This window comes from Paroedura picta, chromosome 9 (genome assembly GCF_049243985.1).
Source record: "Paroedura picta isolate Pp20150507F chromosome 9, Ppicta_v3.0, whole genome shotgun sequence".
NCBI classification, from domain to species: Eukaryota; Metazoa; Chordata; class Lepidosauria; order Squamata; family Gekkonidae; genus Paroedura; species Paroedura picta.
This window is the reverse complement of record NC_135377.1, coordinates 74,759,921-74,775,832: the sequence shown is the minus strand read 5'-3', so window position 1 is coordinate 74,775,832 and position 15,912 is coordinate 74,759,921. Positions and strand designations below refer to the sequence as shown.

The 15,912-nt window shown below is 47.7% G+C and overlaps 1 protein-coding gene across 2 annotated transcripts in view; it reads right to left on the bottom strand.

Moving 5' to 3' along the window:
• The window catches only part of DNAH5 (dynein axonemal heavy chain 5), a 323,270-nt gene that overhangs the window by 252,576 nt on the left and 54,782 nt on the right, over positions 1-15,912 (bottom strand). For both annotated transcript variants that reach the window (XM_077353359.1, XM_077353360.1), the window contains exons 8-12: positions 15,312-15,425; positions 14,144-14,251; positions 13,316-13,438; positions 5,660-5,875; positions 1,161-1,268 (exon numbers count right to left, since the gene is read on the bottom strand). In XM_077353359.1, coding sequence (XP_077209474.1) covers positions 1,161-1,268; positions 5,660-5,875; positions 13,316-13,438; positions 14,144-14,251; positions 15,312-15,425 — 669 coding nt within the window. The remainder of the gene's footprint in view (positions 1-1,160; positions 1,269-5,659; positions 5,876-13,315; positions 13,439-14,143; positions 14,252-15,311; positions 15,426-15,912) is intronic.

Here is a 15,912-nt window from a genome sequence, read left to right as displayed (position 1 = left end):
TGGTTACCATTTTCCATTGAGGCACAATTCAAATGTTGGTGTTTACTCAAGGTGAGAGAGTGCAGGGGGGAAATGGCAGCTAGAAATCCAGAGACATTTCTGCATGTCAGCAAAAATAGCATTATGCCAGCTGAATGGTGTAGTGCTGAACATTATTGTGCTTCCCATCCCCTCCTCACCTCTTTGCTGTCTCACCTTTGTCTGTCGCCTTTTCGCGTGCTCACCCTCCTCAACTGCTGCTGGAAAAGGCGGAAGAGAGCAACGCGGTTTATACGCGACTCTCTTCTGCCTGTCTATCAAACCAGGCAGCCAATCCCCTTTCTCCATGTTTTAAAGGTTCCACGATGCCCACTCATTTTCTTTATTCATACTTCTCCGTTTAAATGCCCATGCATAATCATAGATGCACAGTGCTTTTTAAATCCCACCTCTTATGGAATCACGAGATGGTTTTTGATATTTAAAAAAATTAATCTTGTTCTTGATTTTGGGGGGGAAATGTTAGAAAGGCATGCTTTGTGTAACAACTTTGGGGGGGATTATTTCTGGCATCACCGGCATACTTCTCTTCCTATTCTTTGCTCCAGGAAGTTAGGCCTTTTAAAATAGAAATTCCTGTCCCCCGGAACAAGGGAGAGGGAGGCGGGTGCAAGGGTGGGAGGAGGCAGGTGCATTTGAACCTCCAGACCTTCCCTCTGCTGGTTGCCTGCTGGTTGCTCTCCCCTTAGCTAGCGCTAAATAGGTTGGGGAATCCACTTTATGTGATTCCCCAACTAGTGCTTTAAAATGGAGGATGTAGCCCAGACAATGGATCTTGGTTGACATCATATGGAAGGCCTCGAATACAACGACTACTTAAGGTAAGCATTTCACTACATTTAATGGGTGCAGAAATGCCCCAGGAGTTGTCACTGTAACCAGTGTATGGCTCTAACACCTTTCCCCACAAAGGGGCTACCAGAAAAACCTCATCCTAAAAGGTGTAGGATGGATATATTCAGTAACCATTGTGTCAAAATTCTATTCTTGATCGATAAGCAAAAATACTTCTATATTGTGAGGATCAAACTTACCATATGCAAGAAAAAGTATCATTTTATCCAAACAGAACATTTGTGATCACCATTCTAAAGAATAAACTGGGCAAATTTCAAACCTACATGTAGGTCACTTGCTTGCTTGCAAAACTCTTCAAAGTCCTGGTCAAAGTCAGTTTTCCTTTGATCTAAGAAGTTGTACTGCTTTTGCTTCATGGTAGCCACAATGCTCTAAATGTGAATGGGAGCACAATTACAGCTGGAACAGTTGCATATTTATAGCCAGGAAAAATGAGCATCTAGTCCTCACCAATGGAGAATTTATCTTTTAAATAATAAAAGCAAATTATAGTAGGGGGAATTATAAATGAAAGGAGCAGGTTTGCAATCCTTCATAAGCCAGTGACAGTTCTGTATATTGGAAGGCTCTCAGTCTAGTAAGTTGAATTTTTTAAAATTATTGCTTTTAAATAAAATAAATTTTCAAGCATGCAAAAATGGGCAGCACTTTTGGAGCACACACTCTGATGCAACAACTTTTTGACTGATAGCTGGAGCAGAAATAAGAAAGTTCAGAGGAGTGAAACAGCATATCACAATGTTCGTTTCCATTATTAAAAGACCTCCATGCAAAGCAACTGAGTTCAAAAAGTCAATTCACATCTCAAGTCACAGCATGAACAACCCTAGGATAAGTTACCTCCCATTTTTCCTGCATTGCTGCAGCCTGTATAAATGAAAGGTATAAGAAGATGGCTTACTACATCAGTCACCATGAGTAGGATTAGAACGTTAAGGCTACAGTTACATCAGGCTGCAATTCCCAGGATCATCAATTGGTATAAACATCTTATGAAAATATAAACTGACTCATCCATATTCAGAACACTTTCTCATATTGTCTCCCTAACAAGCAGAGAAGATCTTTCACTTCCAGGGAAAATCCATTAGTGCTAGAGGTGTGGATGCAGTTAATCAGGGTGGAGGGGAATCCGGAAGAGGCAGGGCATCTGCATCCAAAGAGCCCAAATCTCTCCAAGGAAGCACAGAAAATCTAACTCTTGGAGATACTGCGGAATACGCAGTGTAGCTCCACAGCAGATCCTGAGCAGTGTGGCTTGGAGGGAAAGAGCGAGCAGAATCAGAGTGGAGATCAGGGTCAGGAGCATGTTGCTTTTTTAAAACTGAGCTGAATGAGCTGCAAAAGTTCCGTGTAGATAAGACCCAGTTCAGAACAGAGCCTGCTATTGGAACTAAGGGGGTGCAAAAAACAAAGCTGGTTCTTAGATGTTGCTTTTCTCTACCCGAAGTGGCTTCCAGTCGCCTTCCCTTCCCTCTCCTCACAACAGACACCCTGTGAGGCATGGGAGGCTGAGAGAGCCCTGATATCACTGAATAAGAAGAAGAGTTGGTTCTTAGATGCTGCTTTTCTCTACCCAAAGGAGTCTCAAAGCGGCTTCCAATCGCCTTCACTTCCTCTCCCCACAACAGACACCCTGTGGGGTGGGTGAGGCTAAAAGAGCCCTGATATGTCTGCTCAGTCAGAACAGCTTTATCAGTGCCGTAGGGAGCCCAAGGTCGCCCAGCTGGCTGCATGTGGGGGAGAAGCGGGGAATCAAACCTGGCTTGCCAGACTAGAAGTCCACACTCCTAACCAGTACACCAAACCGGCTCCTGAAGTGGTACAGGACAAGACACAGGGTTTCAGTTCTGAGCTCATCAGGTGAGTTTTAGCAAGACACAGTTTACCCATGTATCCTTCCCATGCAAACAGATCAAATTATATTCACACATAAAAGGTGAGATGCTGAGAAATTACCACTAAGACAACTTTCATATCACCTCAGCAGAGTTAACTCACATCCAGATGAGAAGCTGAAAGGGACAAGAAAATGATATGCCACAGAGCTGTGTACACACATGCACAACTCATGCATAGTTTCATGCATCTGTAAAATGGGAACCTTCCTTGTAGAAAAATGAATGTGATGGATAAACATATAGAGTAGATGTTCATCAGTGACTATTAGCCACAAGGCATAGATGGAACACTCAGGGGCAATAGTGTTTTGTATTTGTTGGTACTTAGGGGGAGCTACAGTGGGAGAGCTTCTAGAGTTCTCACCCCACTTGTTATGTATGGTAGGACCCTGCTCTATAGACTGGCATACTGTCCCCAACAACCAGTGGTAGCCCTCAACCATCCAGGCTTATGCCAAAGCCAGAAACTGCTAAAGTCTGCCAGGACACAGTTGGACCAGACACCATCTTCCCTCATAGATTGCTCTTAGCCACAGATTCAACATGACAGTTGCATCTTGAGTCATGTCTTGCCTTCCTCTTCCCCCACCCATTGTATTGATAATTGAGTGGCTGGCAGAGTTACCTAGAGGCTTCTAGGAAATCCCCTTTGTCTCCCACCCACCATTCCAGTTCAATACCGCAACACATTACAAGCCCTCCCACTCCTTCTGCAGTGCCCAGGTTCAACTAGATATCCCAGGAGAGGTAAGGGGGGATTGATCTTCATGATTGCTCCCTGTGCCCAGCTGAGCCGCAACCAAAGGCATGGTGGAAGAGTTCCATCCTACAGGTCCTGTGGGGCTGATTCAGATCCTGCAGGGCTCGCAATTCTTCCAGGAGCTCATTCCACCAGGCAGGGGCCATCAGCCATCACGAAAACTGCACATGGGCCAGGGACCCTGAAGAGCGCAGTGCCCTACGGGGTACATAGCAGGTAAGACAGTCCTGCAGGTACACTGCGCCAAAACCAACATGGCCTGGGTACAATGGGCCCAAACCACAAACTAGAACCTTAAACTTGATTCAGTAAATAACACGTACCCACTGTAGCTGCCTCAACACAGGCTGGATGTGGGCTCTCCAAGATATTCCAGAAAGAACCCCAGCAATTGCATCAAGTACCAGCTGCAATTTCTAGGGTAAGGGTAAGGGTAAGGGAAGGCCTGTGTTAGGTAAGCTACAAAAATCTAGTCTGGAGATGACCGTTGCTTGGATCACAGTGGCCAGGTGTCCCAGGACAGGTAGTGTGCTTGGAGCCTTGCCTGGTATAGGTAGAAGAATGCCAGTTGGGTTAATCTGGTGACTTAGGCCTCCATTGAGAGGGAGGCATCCAATATCACCCCCAAATTCCTTGCCATAATGTCAGAAAATCCATGATTTCTGCCGTCACATTATTCTGTTGCCTGTCTACGTGTTTCGCTAGCCTGATGTAACACAGATGCTTTTGCTTGACACCCCAAGGTCAGTTTCCTGCCATCATATTTTATGCTTCTCACCCTCCTTCTCACATTTCTAACCTCCCCTTTCCCTATAGCCCTCTGGTTTCCCACAACAAGCCCAAAGGGTTACTATGTTTTGACTCCTTTGAACTGTGCCTGGTTCGAGTTCTCAAGGGAAGAGAAAAAAACTCTATATTGTTCAACCTATGCTTTGTGAACCAGTTCTGACTAGATCTTTGAAGAAGATGCTTGCATTTTCATAATAAAGAAAACTTAATTCCATGAGTTTACTTATTTAGAAATTGAACTTCTCACATATGTGCAAGGGCTTAACTTGCACACCAGCCAAGGTGGAGAAGCACACTTCCTAATCTGATCCACGTCCACGAAACCACATGACCTCTTGTTTTGGAGGGGTTGAGTTTCAGCTGGGATGGTTTTTCCTACCTAAATGCAGAACTTTACATCTGTCCCTATAGAATTTCACTTTTATTCAGTTTAGCCCACTTCTCGAGCCTATTAAGATCATCCTGTATCCTGATTTGGTCTTCTGTTGTGTTTGCTACCTCTCCCAGTTTAGTATCGTCTGCAAATTTAATGAGGACCCTATCTAATCCCTCATCCAAATCATTTATCAATAGGTTGAACAACACAGGCCCCAGGACAGATCCCTGGGGTACTCCACTTGTCACTCTTCTCCAAGAGGATGCTGAACCATTAACAAGCACCCTTTGGTTACAATCTGTCAACCAGTTATTGATCCACCTGACAGAATTAGGATCCATACCGCATTTTACCAACTTGTCAACAAGAATATCATGTGGAACCTTATCAAAAGCTTTACTGAAATCCAGATAAACTATGTCCACGGCATCCCCCTGATCCAGCAAGGGTTGGTCTGACATGACTTGTTCTTGCAAAACCCATGCTGAGTCTTAGAAATCACAGCTCTCTGTTCCAGCTGCTAAAGGACCAAGTGTTTGATGATTTGTTCCAAAATTTTGCCAGCTAATGATGTCAAGCTGACAGGACGGTAGTTACCCGGATCCTCCTTTTTCCCTTTATTGAAGATGGGGACAACATTTGCCCACCTCCAATCATCTGGCACATCGCCTGTTCCCAAAAAAGTGTCAAAAAGAATCAACAGAGGTTCAGAGATTATATCTGCAAGTTCTCTTAGTACCCTTGGATACTATTCATCTGGCCCAGAAGACTTTGTTTCATTTAAAGAAACTAGGTGTTTATGGACTGCCCCCACAGTGATCCTAGGCCACCATTCCCATCCCACCTGTTGTGATATGTTTTTTCTACACTGAGCACCATTTCCCTCACAAGAGAAGACGGAGAAATAAATTAAACTAATAAATTCATTTTGCCTACCTGGAATCTAGTTGCCATAACTTCAAGTCCTTCCATCTTGGAATCTTGTAGGACGGAGTAGGTTGTGATGGTGTCAAAGATTTGCATGATCTTGAGTAGACGGCGATGAAAAGTTTCAAATTTTCCAAAGATATACATCTCACTAAAATCAAACTGTCGTTCAGAGGGACTTTGTTCCAATTTTTGTTTGGTCTTGTGAAAACAGTTTTGGTATTCCTGAAGAGCAGGAGACAATTTTCAAACAGAAAGTAAATGGAACTAGAGCTATGGCAGTGCACCTTAACAAAAACAGGACTGCTGAGAATAGGAGAATTTTAAATTCATGTCACAGACACATCATGCTCCAATCAGCCTTTCCCAGCCCTTATAGGACACTCCTTCCCAAAACTGCCCTTCTCTTGTCCTTTGGGGAAGAACATAAATCAAGCACATTATTACAGGAAGATGCATCTTTTTAAAGTTCTACCCAAGTTGGGGGCATTGTCCTTCCATCAGTCCCTCACAGCTCCCATTTTCCCTACAGTGCCCCAAAGAGCTTTTTGCTTATAGTGGTAATTGCTGCAGCACAGTGGTTCGCAGAGATGACCCTTCCCTGGAGCCCAAGAAGTCTGACTGATTGACACCTGGAGGCCAGAATGGCTGTGTGCATTTTTAAAGCTTGTTTTGTCAGCAGCTGCAGCCACAGCACAAGAACTTCACTACGTAACTGAAGACTGGCCGTGTGCTATGGGAAATGCAGGCTGTTGAACAAGGCTTCTAGCTGAAATGAAAGTTACTATATGAGTTATGGAACACTCCCTGAAAGTTTTGGGTTGACCCCACCTCCTGTGGTTGTGTCAGAAATTAGTGATTCTGTCACATATTCATGCAGTCTGTTTCTTCGGACCCCCTGCTTTGATCTGCCTCTCACCATTGGGCTGTGCCTTGCCATTTGCTTAGCCTTTGATAAAACTCTGTATCTGTCCCCATTTGTCGTGCTAAGCAAGATAGGTGGATACTTGGGAGGAAGTCCTGGGAGCAGGGCCTGTGTGATGTTGTCCTCATTTTCACCTCCCTTGATGGCCGGGACAGTCACATAAGCAGACTGCTCCCATGAAACAACTAGGCCGCCATAAATAACCCACCCAAACCAGCCACTGTCAAGGGCAGACAAAACTCACAACCAGGCTTCTATAGAAAGGAAGCTTTAATTGGAAGTAGATCTGAACACCTAAACATCAGAAGTCAAGACTGTTCGATATCAGGGAGGCAAGCAGTTATCAATACAATTCTCCCCAATACAAACCAGACCCGTTCCCAAGGGGAGGGGGTCATCCCCCACCCACCCAGGTGCCATCCCAGGCTTCCTGCCAAAGTGTCTCAGTTAGCACGGCCTTGGTCAGCCCGGCGCCCCAGGCTGCAGATAAGATGTTTACAGGGACACCGGCAACAATGTATCACAGCAGGGAGAACATGCAGTGTGAAAGCGGAGGGGGGATCAAAGGAAGGGGGGGATCAAAGAGATACTACAGAGCCATAAGCCTTCTGGTTACGTGGTAAAGGCAGCAAGAGCACAGCACACAAAGATGGTTTGGTGGAATCAAACCTGGCAGAGAGCAGGGGACTGATCCTGACAGCCACTAAATCTGGCAAAAACTCCAAAAAACACCAAGGTAATAAGAATTAGACACCCCAAGAATACAAGTTGAAAATGGAAATCATAAATTGACTTAGAAACGGACAACACCAACTACCAACCAGCCAAGATCAAACGGAAGATAAAACACAAGGAATCTACATAAGAAGCACAATAAGAATAGAAGAACTGACTAAATCCAGAAACAGAAGAAACCAAACAAAACCGAGAACAGACCAGATAGGAAGGTGAGCCCCGCACTGAGCCCTTCCGGCCATGCCCTGCATCCCGCCTCACCCAAAACCATCGGGAGGGAACCGGACTCCTGAATCCACTGGGAGTTAAGCCGATCTGCTGCCCACACGACCGGGGTGACTCCTTGACCGGGGTGACTGATCACCCAAATTATCAAAAGCCATGTCCCTAACCCAACCACTCATTATCCCAACTAATAATTCCCCAAACAACCTGACAATCACAGCTCCCATATGCATTTCCCAATCCCAGGAAATAAATTACTAAACAATAACCCCAAACAATAATAATAATAATACCTTCAACCTGAACAACTGTCCCTCCCTATGTACCACTTATTCCCTGAAATGAAATTCAACCTGAACAACTGCCCTCCCCCCCCCCTCTCACTAATTAACAACCCAACTCCAGATTGGGTAATCCTGAGATGTAGTAACAGAGGATTGGGGCCATCCCTCTGGAAATTAACCCACCTGAAATGGCAAAAATCAAACCAACCAAAACCAAAGCAGACAAACAAGAACCAGGGTACAAAAACCCTAGGAAACAAGCAGTTAACAATCCCGTGGAGAAAACACAGCATCAGTCATGGACAACCCTCAATCATTGGGCCCAACTAAGGATACAGCAACAACAAGGGGGGACCTAAAGGGGTCAGGGATCCCATTAATAAGGGGAACAGGCAGAGGCAGCAGTGGGAGGAGGTTGGACAATAAAAGGGGCTTGAGATACAACCATGCTCTAACCCCTTCTAACCTCTGCCCCATCTCTCAGGCCACTAGGGTGGAGGCAAAGGGGAACAACCCACCTCCGACATTGATGCTGTGCAATGTCAGGGCGATCAACAACAAAGCCTCCACTCTGCAAGCTTATTTTGCAGAGCAGGAGATAGACCTGCCACGTGTGGTGGAAACTTGGTCAAGGGATGGCAAAACAGTCGCCCTGTCGGGTTCTCTGTCCACCATCAGTTGCAGACCATGGGGTGGGGAGGGCGAGTGGCAATCCTGATCTGTAATAACATCTCCTTCAGGACTCTCCCTGAACTGACAATCCCAGGAATTGAATGTGTTGGCCTCAGGTGGGGCACAACCAATAGCAAGGCCATCTGGCTGGTGTACAGTGCACCCAATACACCTCCAGATGCCCTGCCTGCCCTGCTAGTGGCAGGTGCCACCTGGAAGTTACAGTTCCTGAGGCTATTAATTCTGAGGGTCCTTAACATCCATGCAGATTTGCTGTCCTCTGGCAATGGGCTGGACCTGTTGTCAGCCAAAGTGACACTAGGGCTCTTGCAGTTTGTTGTTGACAGCCATTGATGAGATAGCTCCAAAACGTCCTCTCCGCCCCCGTCTCAAACAGGCTCCATGGTATACGGAGAAGCTCCACAGGAAGAAACATGAATTGAGACAACTAAAGTTTGGAGGAAGACTCACGATGAAGAATCAAGAACATCTTGGAGAACACAACTAAGAGACTATGAGATGGTGGTGAAGTCAGAGAAATGCAACTTTTACTCGACTAGCATCGCATCTGCGCACTCACACCCAGCACAATTGTTCAGGAAAGTCCAATCCCTCATCACCCTCGATGAAGGGTGCCAAAATGATAGTCAATTGGACATCAGCTGTGAGGCATTTGTGAGCCACTTCTCAGACAAAATCTCAACTCTCCACCATGACCCTCCAACTTTGGACATAGAAAGCAAACTAGAGGCCCCTTGACCATCTTTGGAGAGAACACTGAGTTACTTCAGTCGACTCTCACAAACTGAAGTGGACAGGATGCTAGCATCAACAAGGCCAACCACTTGCCCAGTAGATCCATGCCCATCTTGGCTCCTAAAAACAACAGACATAATAGGACCCCCCCTCTGGGAAATAATCAACCTCTCCCTCTCAACAGGAGAATTCTCCGAAGGATTAAAAGAGGCAGTGGCGCGCCCATTGCTCAGAAACGGAGGATCACGAAGATGGAGATCCTACATCTGGCCTGTACTCCAACGGCTCGGCTGGGTCCCAGTTAAATTCCAGATTAAGTTTAAGGTTTTGGTCATCGCATTCAAGGCCATATGCAGTCTGGGCCCATTGTACCTGAGTGAACACCTCCCTGCCTTTATCTCCAAAAGAGCCTTACACTCCACCACCTCAAACTGGCTACGGATCCCTGGCCCCAGAGAAGCACGTCAGACATCAACAAGGGCCAGAGCCTTCTCGGTCCTGGCCCCCACCGGGTGGAACGAGCTCCCTGAGGAGATCAGGTCCCTGATCAAATGCTCACAATTTTGTAGGGCCTGCAAAAGGGCATTTGCTTGAGGCCAACCAACCCAAAAACATCCACTGGTTCCCCCCATCAGACATCCCCTTTCATGACCGAACAATGTGACCTACCAAATGTCTTGTCAATGTTACTGTTCCTATTAAAACATGGTTCTGGTTTACATGTTACGTTATAATTGTTATATTTGCTATATTCGTTACAATGTTCCATGTAATTACCCTGTGACGTTCTATGTAAACCACCCAGAGCCATATGGAAGGGCGGTATAAACATCTAAATAAATAAATCTAAATAAATAAATAAGATCTTATCTGGCTTTTCACATAGAGTTGTGTCTTTGATCCCACATAGTCTGCTTTTCCCACTCAAACTGGGACTCAGGGGGTTGGAAGGGATGTAAGTGACCTTATGCTGTTGTTTCTTAGTCTCGGCAAGGTTTACTCGTGATTTTTCCAATGATGTGACCTTTGCACTAAGTAAATTGTGGCAATTGGTAGAAACCTTACATATTACCAAGACCAGTGGTCCCCAACCTTTATTAGGCTGGGGACCAGCAGGGCATCGGGCCGCGCCCGCGGGGACCGCGCCCGTGCGGGCCACGCCCACGCATCGGGCCGCGCCCGCGAGCCGCGCCCGCGCCTCGAGCCGCGCCTCGAGCCGCGCCCGGCCGCGCCCGCGAGCCGCACCCGCGGAACAGGCCGCGCCCGGAAGCCACGCCCGCGGGTCGGGCCGCGCCTCGCGGATCGGGCCGCACCCGCGCGCCACGCCCGTGGATCGGGCCGCGCCCGCGGATTGGGCCGCGCGCGGGCGCGGCCTGCACGGGCGCAGCCCGGGCCTGATTCCCTCTCTCCGCCCTCCCGCAGTAAGAAGCTTCCCGGGCTGCAAGCTTACGACCTGGGAAGTTTTTTACTGCGGGGGGGGCGGGGAGAGGGAGCTGCGGCCCGGCGCCATGGCCTTCGCGGCCCGGCACCGGGCCACGGCCCGCAGGTTGGGGACCACTGACCAAGACGCACTTTCTCCAATCCTCAGACCACTTTGTTTGCATCATCATGTGAAATGAGGAGAGCCAGACCCCCAGCTGAGAGCACTTCCACAGACAGCAAGAAAGTTGCTGGGAGTTCAGTTTAGATGTGCTACACAACTATCTACACAATGGGCACCCTATTTTGGAAGCAAGGGCCCAGTGACCAGGGGGCCTGAGCTGCCAAACAGATCTGGTATATGATGGACCAGCACCACCAGGGGCACCCCATGTATGATTGGGTGCTGTAGGACTGTGTAGACCCAGTGGGGTGCTCACAGTATGGACTGGAGCATGAAGGTATCTCCCCGCACTGAGAAATGGAACAATATAGCAAAACAAAGGAAACAACAAACCTTAGAACTATAGTGCTTCTGCTGAGAAACAGAAAGCATGCGTAGCCAGGTCCATTAACTTACCACCCTTATGGCAGCCGTCATGAGCAGGGGCCAGAAACCAAGTGCAATGGCAGAAGGAATTAGCCCAGGCTGCCAGCATGGCCAGAAGGCAAGCGACTATGACTGCTACAGCCATGCCGGTCATGAAGATCATGTCAGCAGAATGCCCAATGAAGCAGTTGGACCACTCCGGGTTGACCACCCCAACAGCAGAGGTTACAGCAACACCCAAGGAGACAGCCCCCACTCCAGGGGGAAAGAAGGCCCCGTGGAAGTTGAGCAGCAGTCTAGCCAAAGTGCTCCTGGCACCCATGACAGAGACTGACTCATCTACTTTTGAGGGATCATCGAGAGAGGAGTCTGAAGATCCCAAGCCAGCAGGGTAACCTGCTGTGAGGTGCCCCTGGCAACTGGTCCCATGTAGGGATGTGAAGGGGGCTTCAGCTAATGACTTCTCTCCCACGATCTTGGTCCCTGTGATTTCTGGACACCCAAGAGGGGGGATGTGGCTGAAACTGCGTGTGGTGCTGGGCTGTGGTTGTACCCAGACACTCATAAACCCCACCACTGTCCACAAACTGGGGCTGGAGTTGGAAAAGTTGGAATAGCCCATGCTCTTCTCGCAAATGGACAGCAACCTGCCTGGATGGGGGTGGCTACCCACCCCACCCCACTGATGAGCCTCAACAGAAGGGAGCACTGAGATGAAGTAGGTTTAGATGGGCTAAGAAAGCACAACCCAGATGGGGATTGGGAAGGGTGGCTTATGACCTCCAATGCACACCAGGTCTGACCCCGCCCTGGTTGACCGGCAAACTCCCACTGCCTACGGCAGGACCCGAGAGGTTGGGTTTAGCTACCTCTAATATGGTCACTGTTGTACCCCCTGCAAAAAGGAAAGATGGGATATTGCGACTCTGCTTGGACTAAGGGGGCTGAATGCCATTTCTACCTCCAAGGCTTACCCCCCCCCTACTAGGCATGTGCAAAAATAAAAAAAAGACCATTTTGGATTTGGCCCAACCCAATTCAAACCAATTTTGATCTATCCAAATCAGCAGATTCAGATTCATGGCTGGCCAAATCAGTTTGGCCAACTCCAAAGCAATTCAGTCCCATTAAAGACAATGGAGCCATTCAAGTCTATGGGATTTTTCCCATTTCCATCTTCTCTGTGGCCTGGGGGGGGGGGGGGGTTGAGCTAGAGGCTCCAAGCTTTCAGTGTTGTTTGAAGGGTGGTGTATATGAGGAACAGCTGAGGACTGAGCTTGAGGTCCAAAACAGGATCCAAGCAGACATGTAATTGACCAATCAGTTCAAATCAATCAGTTCTAATATAGCCAGTCAGTTTAAACCAATGAATGCTGATTTGGCCAATGGCATGCACAGGCAGGGAGACCAACTGTCTGCTTTGTGTATATAAGCTGGGGTTTTCTGAAGTCTTGTTGTCTCCTGCTACAACACGTACTCATTGCTAAGATCACCAATAAAGAGCTGTTTGTTTGCCCAGTAGACTGGCGTTCTTCCTATGAACCCACATATTTTTCAAAGAGCCTCTTCTCAACAGACCCTCCCCCAAGTTTCAAAAAGATTGGGCCAGGGGGTCCAATTCTAGGGGCACCCAAAGAAGGTGCCCCCATCTGACCTCCATTGTTTCCTATGATGAGAAACGAGATTTCACCCCATGTCAGAATTCCACAGATGGCTACAGACTCAAAAGAGGACTTGCTTCAGTGCTAGAACAATTGCTTCTTTTAAACCCTCCAAAAGTCCTCCAACGGCACCTCAGAGTTAAAAGGCAAATAAAATGGCAGCCAATGGCGGAACACGCACAAAAATGCTCCTCCCCTGCAAAAGGCCCGACTGCCCATTGACCCGGAATGCCAAAGCAGGCAGAGGCAGCCATGACTGGCATTCCTTTGCTACACTGAGACATTCTTTGTACATCAAAACGGCTTTTTCAAAAGAATTGTTCATGCTTTCTTGACAATCTCTGCATCCACTGCTCCTTCCCTTGTTCCCCCGACTTCTTAAAGAGTAGGACATAAAATTTGCTTCTTGCTACACCTTATATGAAGTTACGAGCTTACCTGCTTGAGTCGTATAGCAGCGTGTATTTTTTCCAGAACCTCCTCTAGTGGTTGGTCCCAGATGGTGTTGGCATTATTCTTGGTAATATAAGCTTTGCAGGCTGTGATCATTTGATTTGTGACCTACAAGAAACATCGCAGGTCTTGCACCAGAAAACTATAAAATAAAGTCCTTTCCACCAGTCCAGGATTTTGAAGAACCCTCCCCCCGCCCCCCTGCCCCCCCCCCGCAAATGATAATCCAGGAGCTTGAAACCAAACTGAGAAATATTTGCTAACCAGAAAAAGACAAGCAAATGAAATGATTTTCAAGCTGGCAATGGCAAATAACAGTTTATTCCACTATAAACAATTCCTCAAACTTCCAAAACATCAAAACGAACTCCTAGGTATTTTTTCGTTCTTGGTATCTTCGTCAGTGATGTAAGATACTCTAACCTTTAATTATAAGTCCTCTTAAAATGAATTCCTATCATATATCAGAAGGGTATGCCAATATAATATGTATACCTTAATGCTATGATAATATGTATGTAATATGCATGTTGTTCACTCTCCAAATGTTTCTACAGTATCTACTATACAAATATTAGCATCACCAAGTGTAAATGCTTTTTAGCAGTTTGTTTGCCCAGCAGACTGGCGTTCTTCCTAGGCCATCGCCAGCTTGAAAACCATTTCATTTGCTTGTATTACGGCTGGGAGTTCACTAGTCTTCACCAACTAGAAAAAGACAGGCAGAGGATGAGCCTTTTAAAATTGCTCCTAATAGTCCAGCTCTACATCCAGACTGGGCTGGGGGAGAGAAGAGCTTGAGAGAGCACTCACCTTCACAAACAGGGAGGTGATCTTTTCAGAAGTGTTATAATAGCGCGAAATATGATGGATCATTTTAATGGCATGAATCAGGCCAGGAATGGCATCTACCATGGCCACCTAAAAGGCAAGACAATGATGAGGGCAAGTTTTCCCCATGTGTCTTGATGCCCTCGGACGCCCCACAGGCCTCGCCATTCTGCTCCCTGCAAACAGGCTCTTGTCAGGCCTTAGCAGTGGAAGAGGGACTCTGCCCAAAGGACAGTGAATTAAAAGGCCGCTCCCCCATCAATTATTAGGAAAGCACAGATCGGGTAGGAGTTAACTGGAAGGCCATTTCCCCAAAGACCTCGGAACCTCGTCCCTGATAATCTGATCTAATTCAGTTACCCAGATATCCAAATAGGCAAAAGGCTGAGATCTCACCTGTTTCCCCCTTGTCTTCAGGGCTGGTCAGTAAAGATTCTTGTCTGACTCAGTCATGAAAAATGCCCAGGCACTGATACTTACGACAACAAACCTGCCTATTGCTCCAAAATAATAATTCCTGTACTATTCTGTAAAGAAGGAAAACTCCCCTCCTTCATGCGGACACAGAGTTTCTTTTCAAACTGGGCCCCTGGCTTGTCTGGGCTAAGTGCTAGGGGCCAATCCTTTGTTAAAGCAGGGCCAACTGGCATTCTAGGCAGGTAACCTCATCATCCCAGAGGAAATGATCCTGCCCACACGGGAGTAGGGCTGTGTGCTCCCGCGCACTTTGGCCGCTTCGGCAAGCACTGAAGCCCGAGGCACCCAGTGCCGTGACGCAGAGAGGAGGGTGGCGCCAGCACCCCTCTCCCCCCCCACGCTGCGAAGCTGCCCACCTCGGCCTTCGGTGCTCGCCAAAGCGGCCAAAGTGCGCCGGAGCACAAACCCTAATTGGGGGTTCATGAGTCTTCCCAGAACTGTGCAGAAAAGCTACTTGGAGCAGGCTGAAAATAGCAAATTAGCCACTTTTCAGTTAAAAAGTCGAATGGAAGTGAAATGTTGCTCCAGTGTGGCTCATCTTACATTCACAGACACTCACGTCATTTGCCACATTGTCAGAAACACACCCAGTCATGGAGCTCTTCACAGTCAGCCATGGTTCTCACAAACACTACAGACATACCGTTCTAAGGAGCAATGAGTTGCTACTTACAGGATCACTATTGTAGAGAGGATCACAGCATTTCTCAAGGGTGTATAGATACTTCACATTGTCTTTCGCTTCATTTGCAGCATCTGTGATCCGAGAATCCAGTTCTCGCCAGGTCTTCAAAATTAAAATTCAAGAACAAAGTGAGTGTTCCCCAACCTTTTTATCACCGGGGACCGGTCAACGCTTGACAATTTTACTGAGGCCCGGGGGGGGGTAGTCTTTTGCCGAGGGACATTGCTGCCGCCTGAGCCCCTGCTCCACTTGCTTTCCTGCCGGCACCCCTGACTTCCTGTCGGCCGCTGGGGGACGCTGCCAGCAGCAGCTGCGCAGTGCCCCGACGAAGGGGAGCCCCAGTCATGGAGGCTGCCGGAGGGCACCAAAGGTGAGCCGGGGGCAGAGTGGCAGGGCAGCCCCCGAGGCAGCAGCCAGGGAGGAGGACGAGGAGGAGCCGCGGCCTGGTACTGACTGATCCACGGACCGGTCCCGAGACCGGGGGCTGGGGACCACTGGAAACAATATAAATAGAATCATAGAATCACAAAATCATAGAGTTGGAAGGGACTTCCTGGGTCATCTAGTCCAACCCCTGCACTATGCAGGA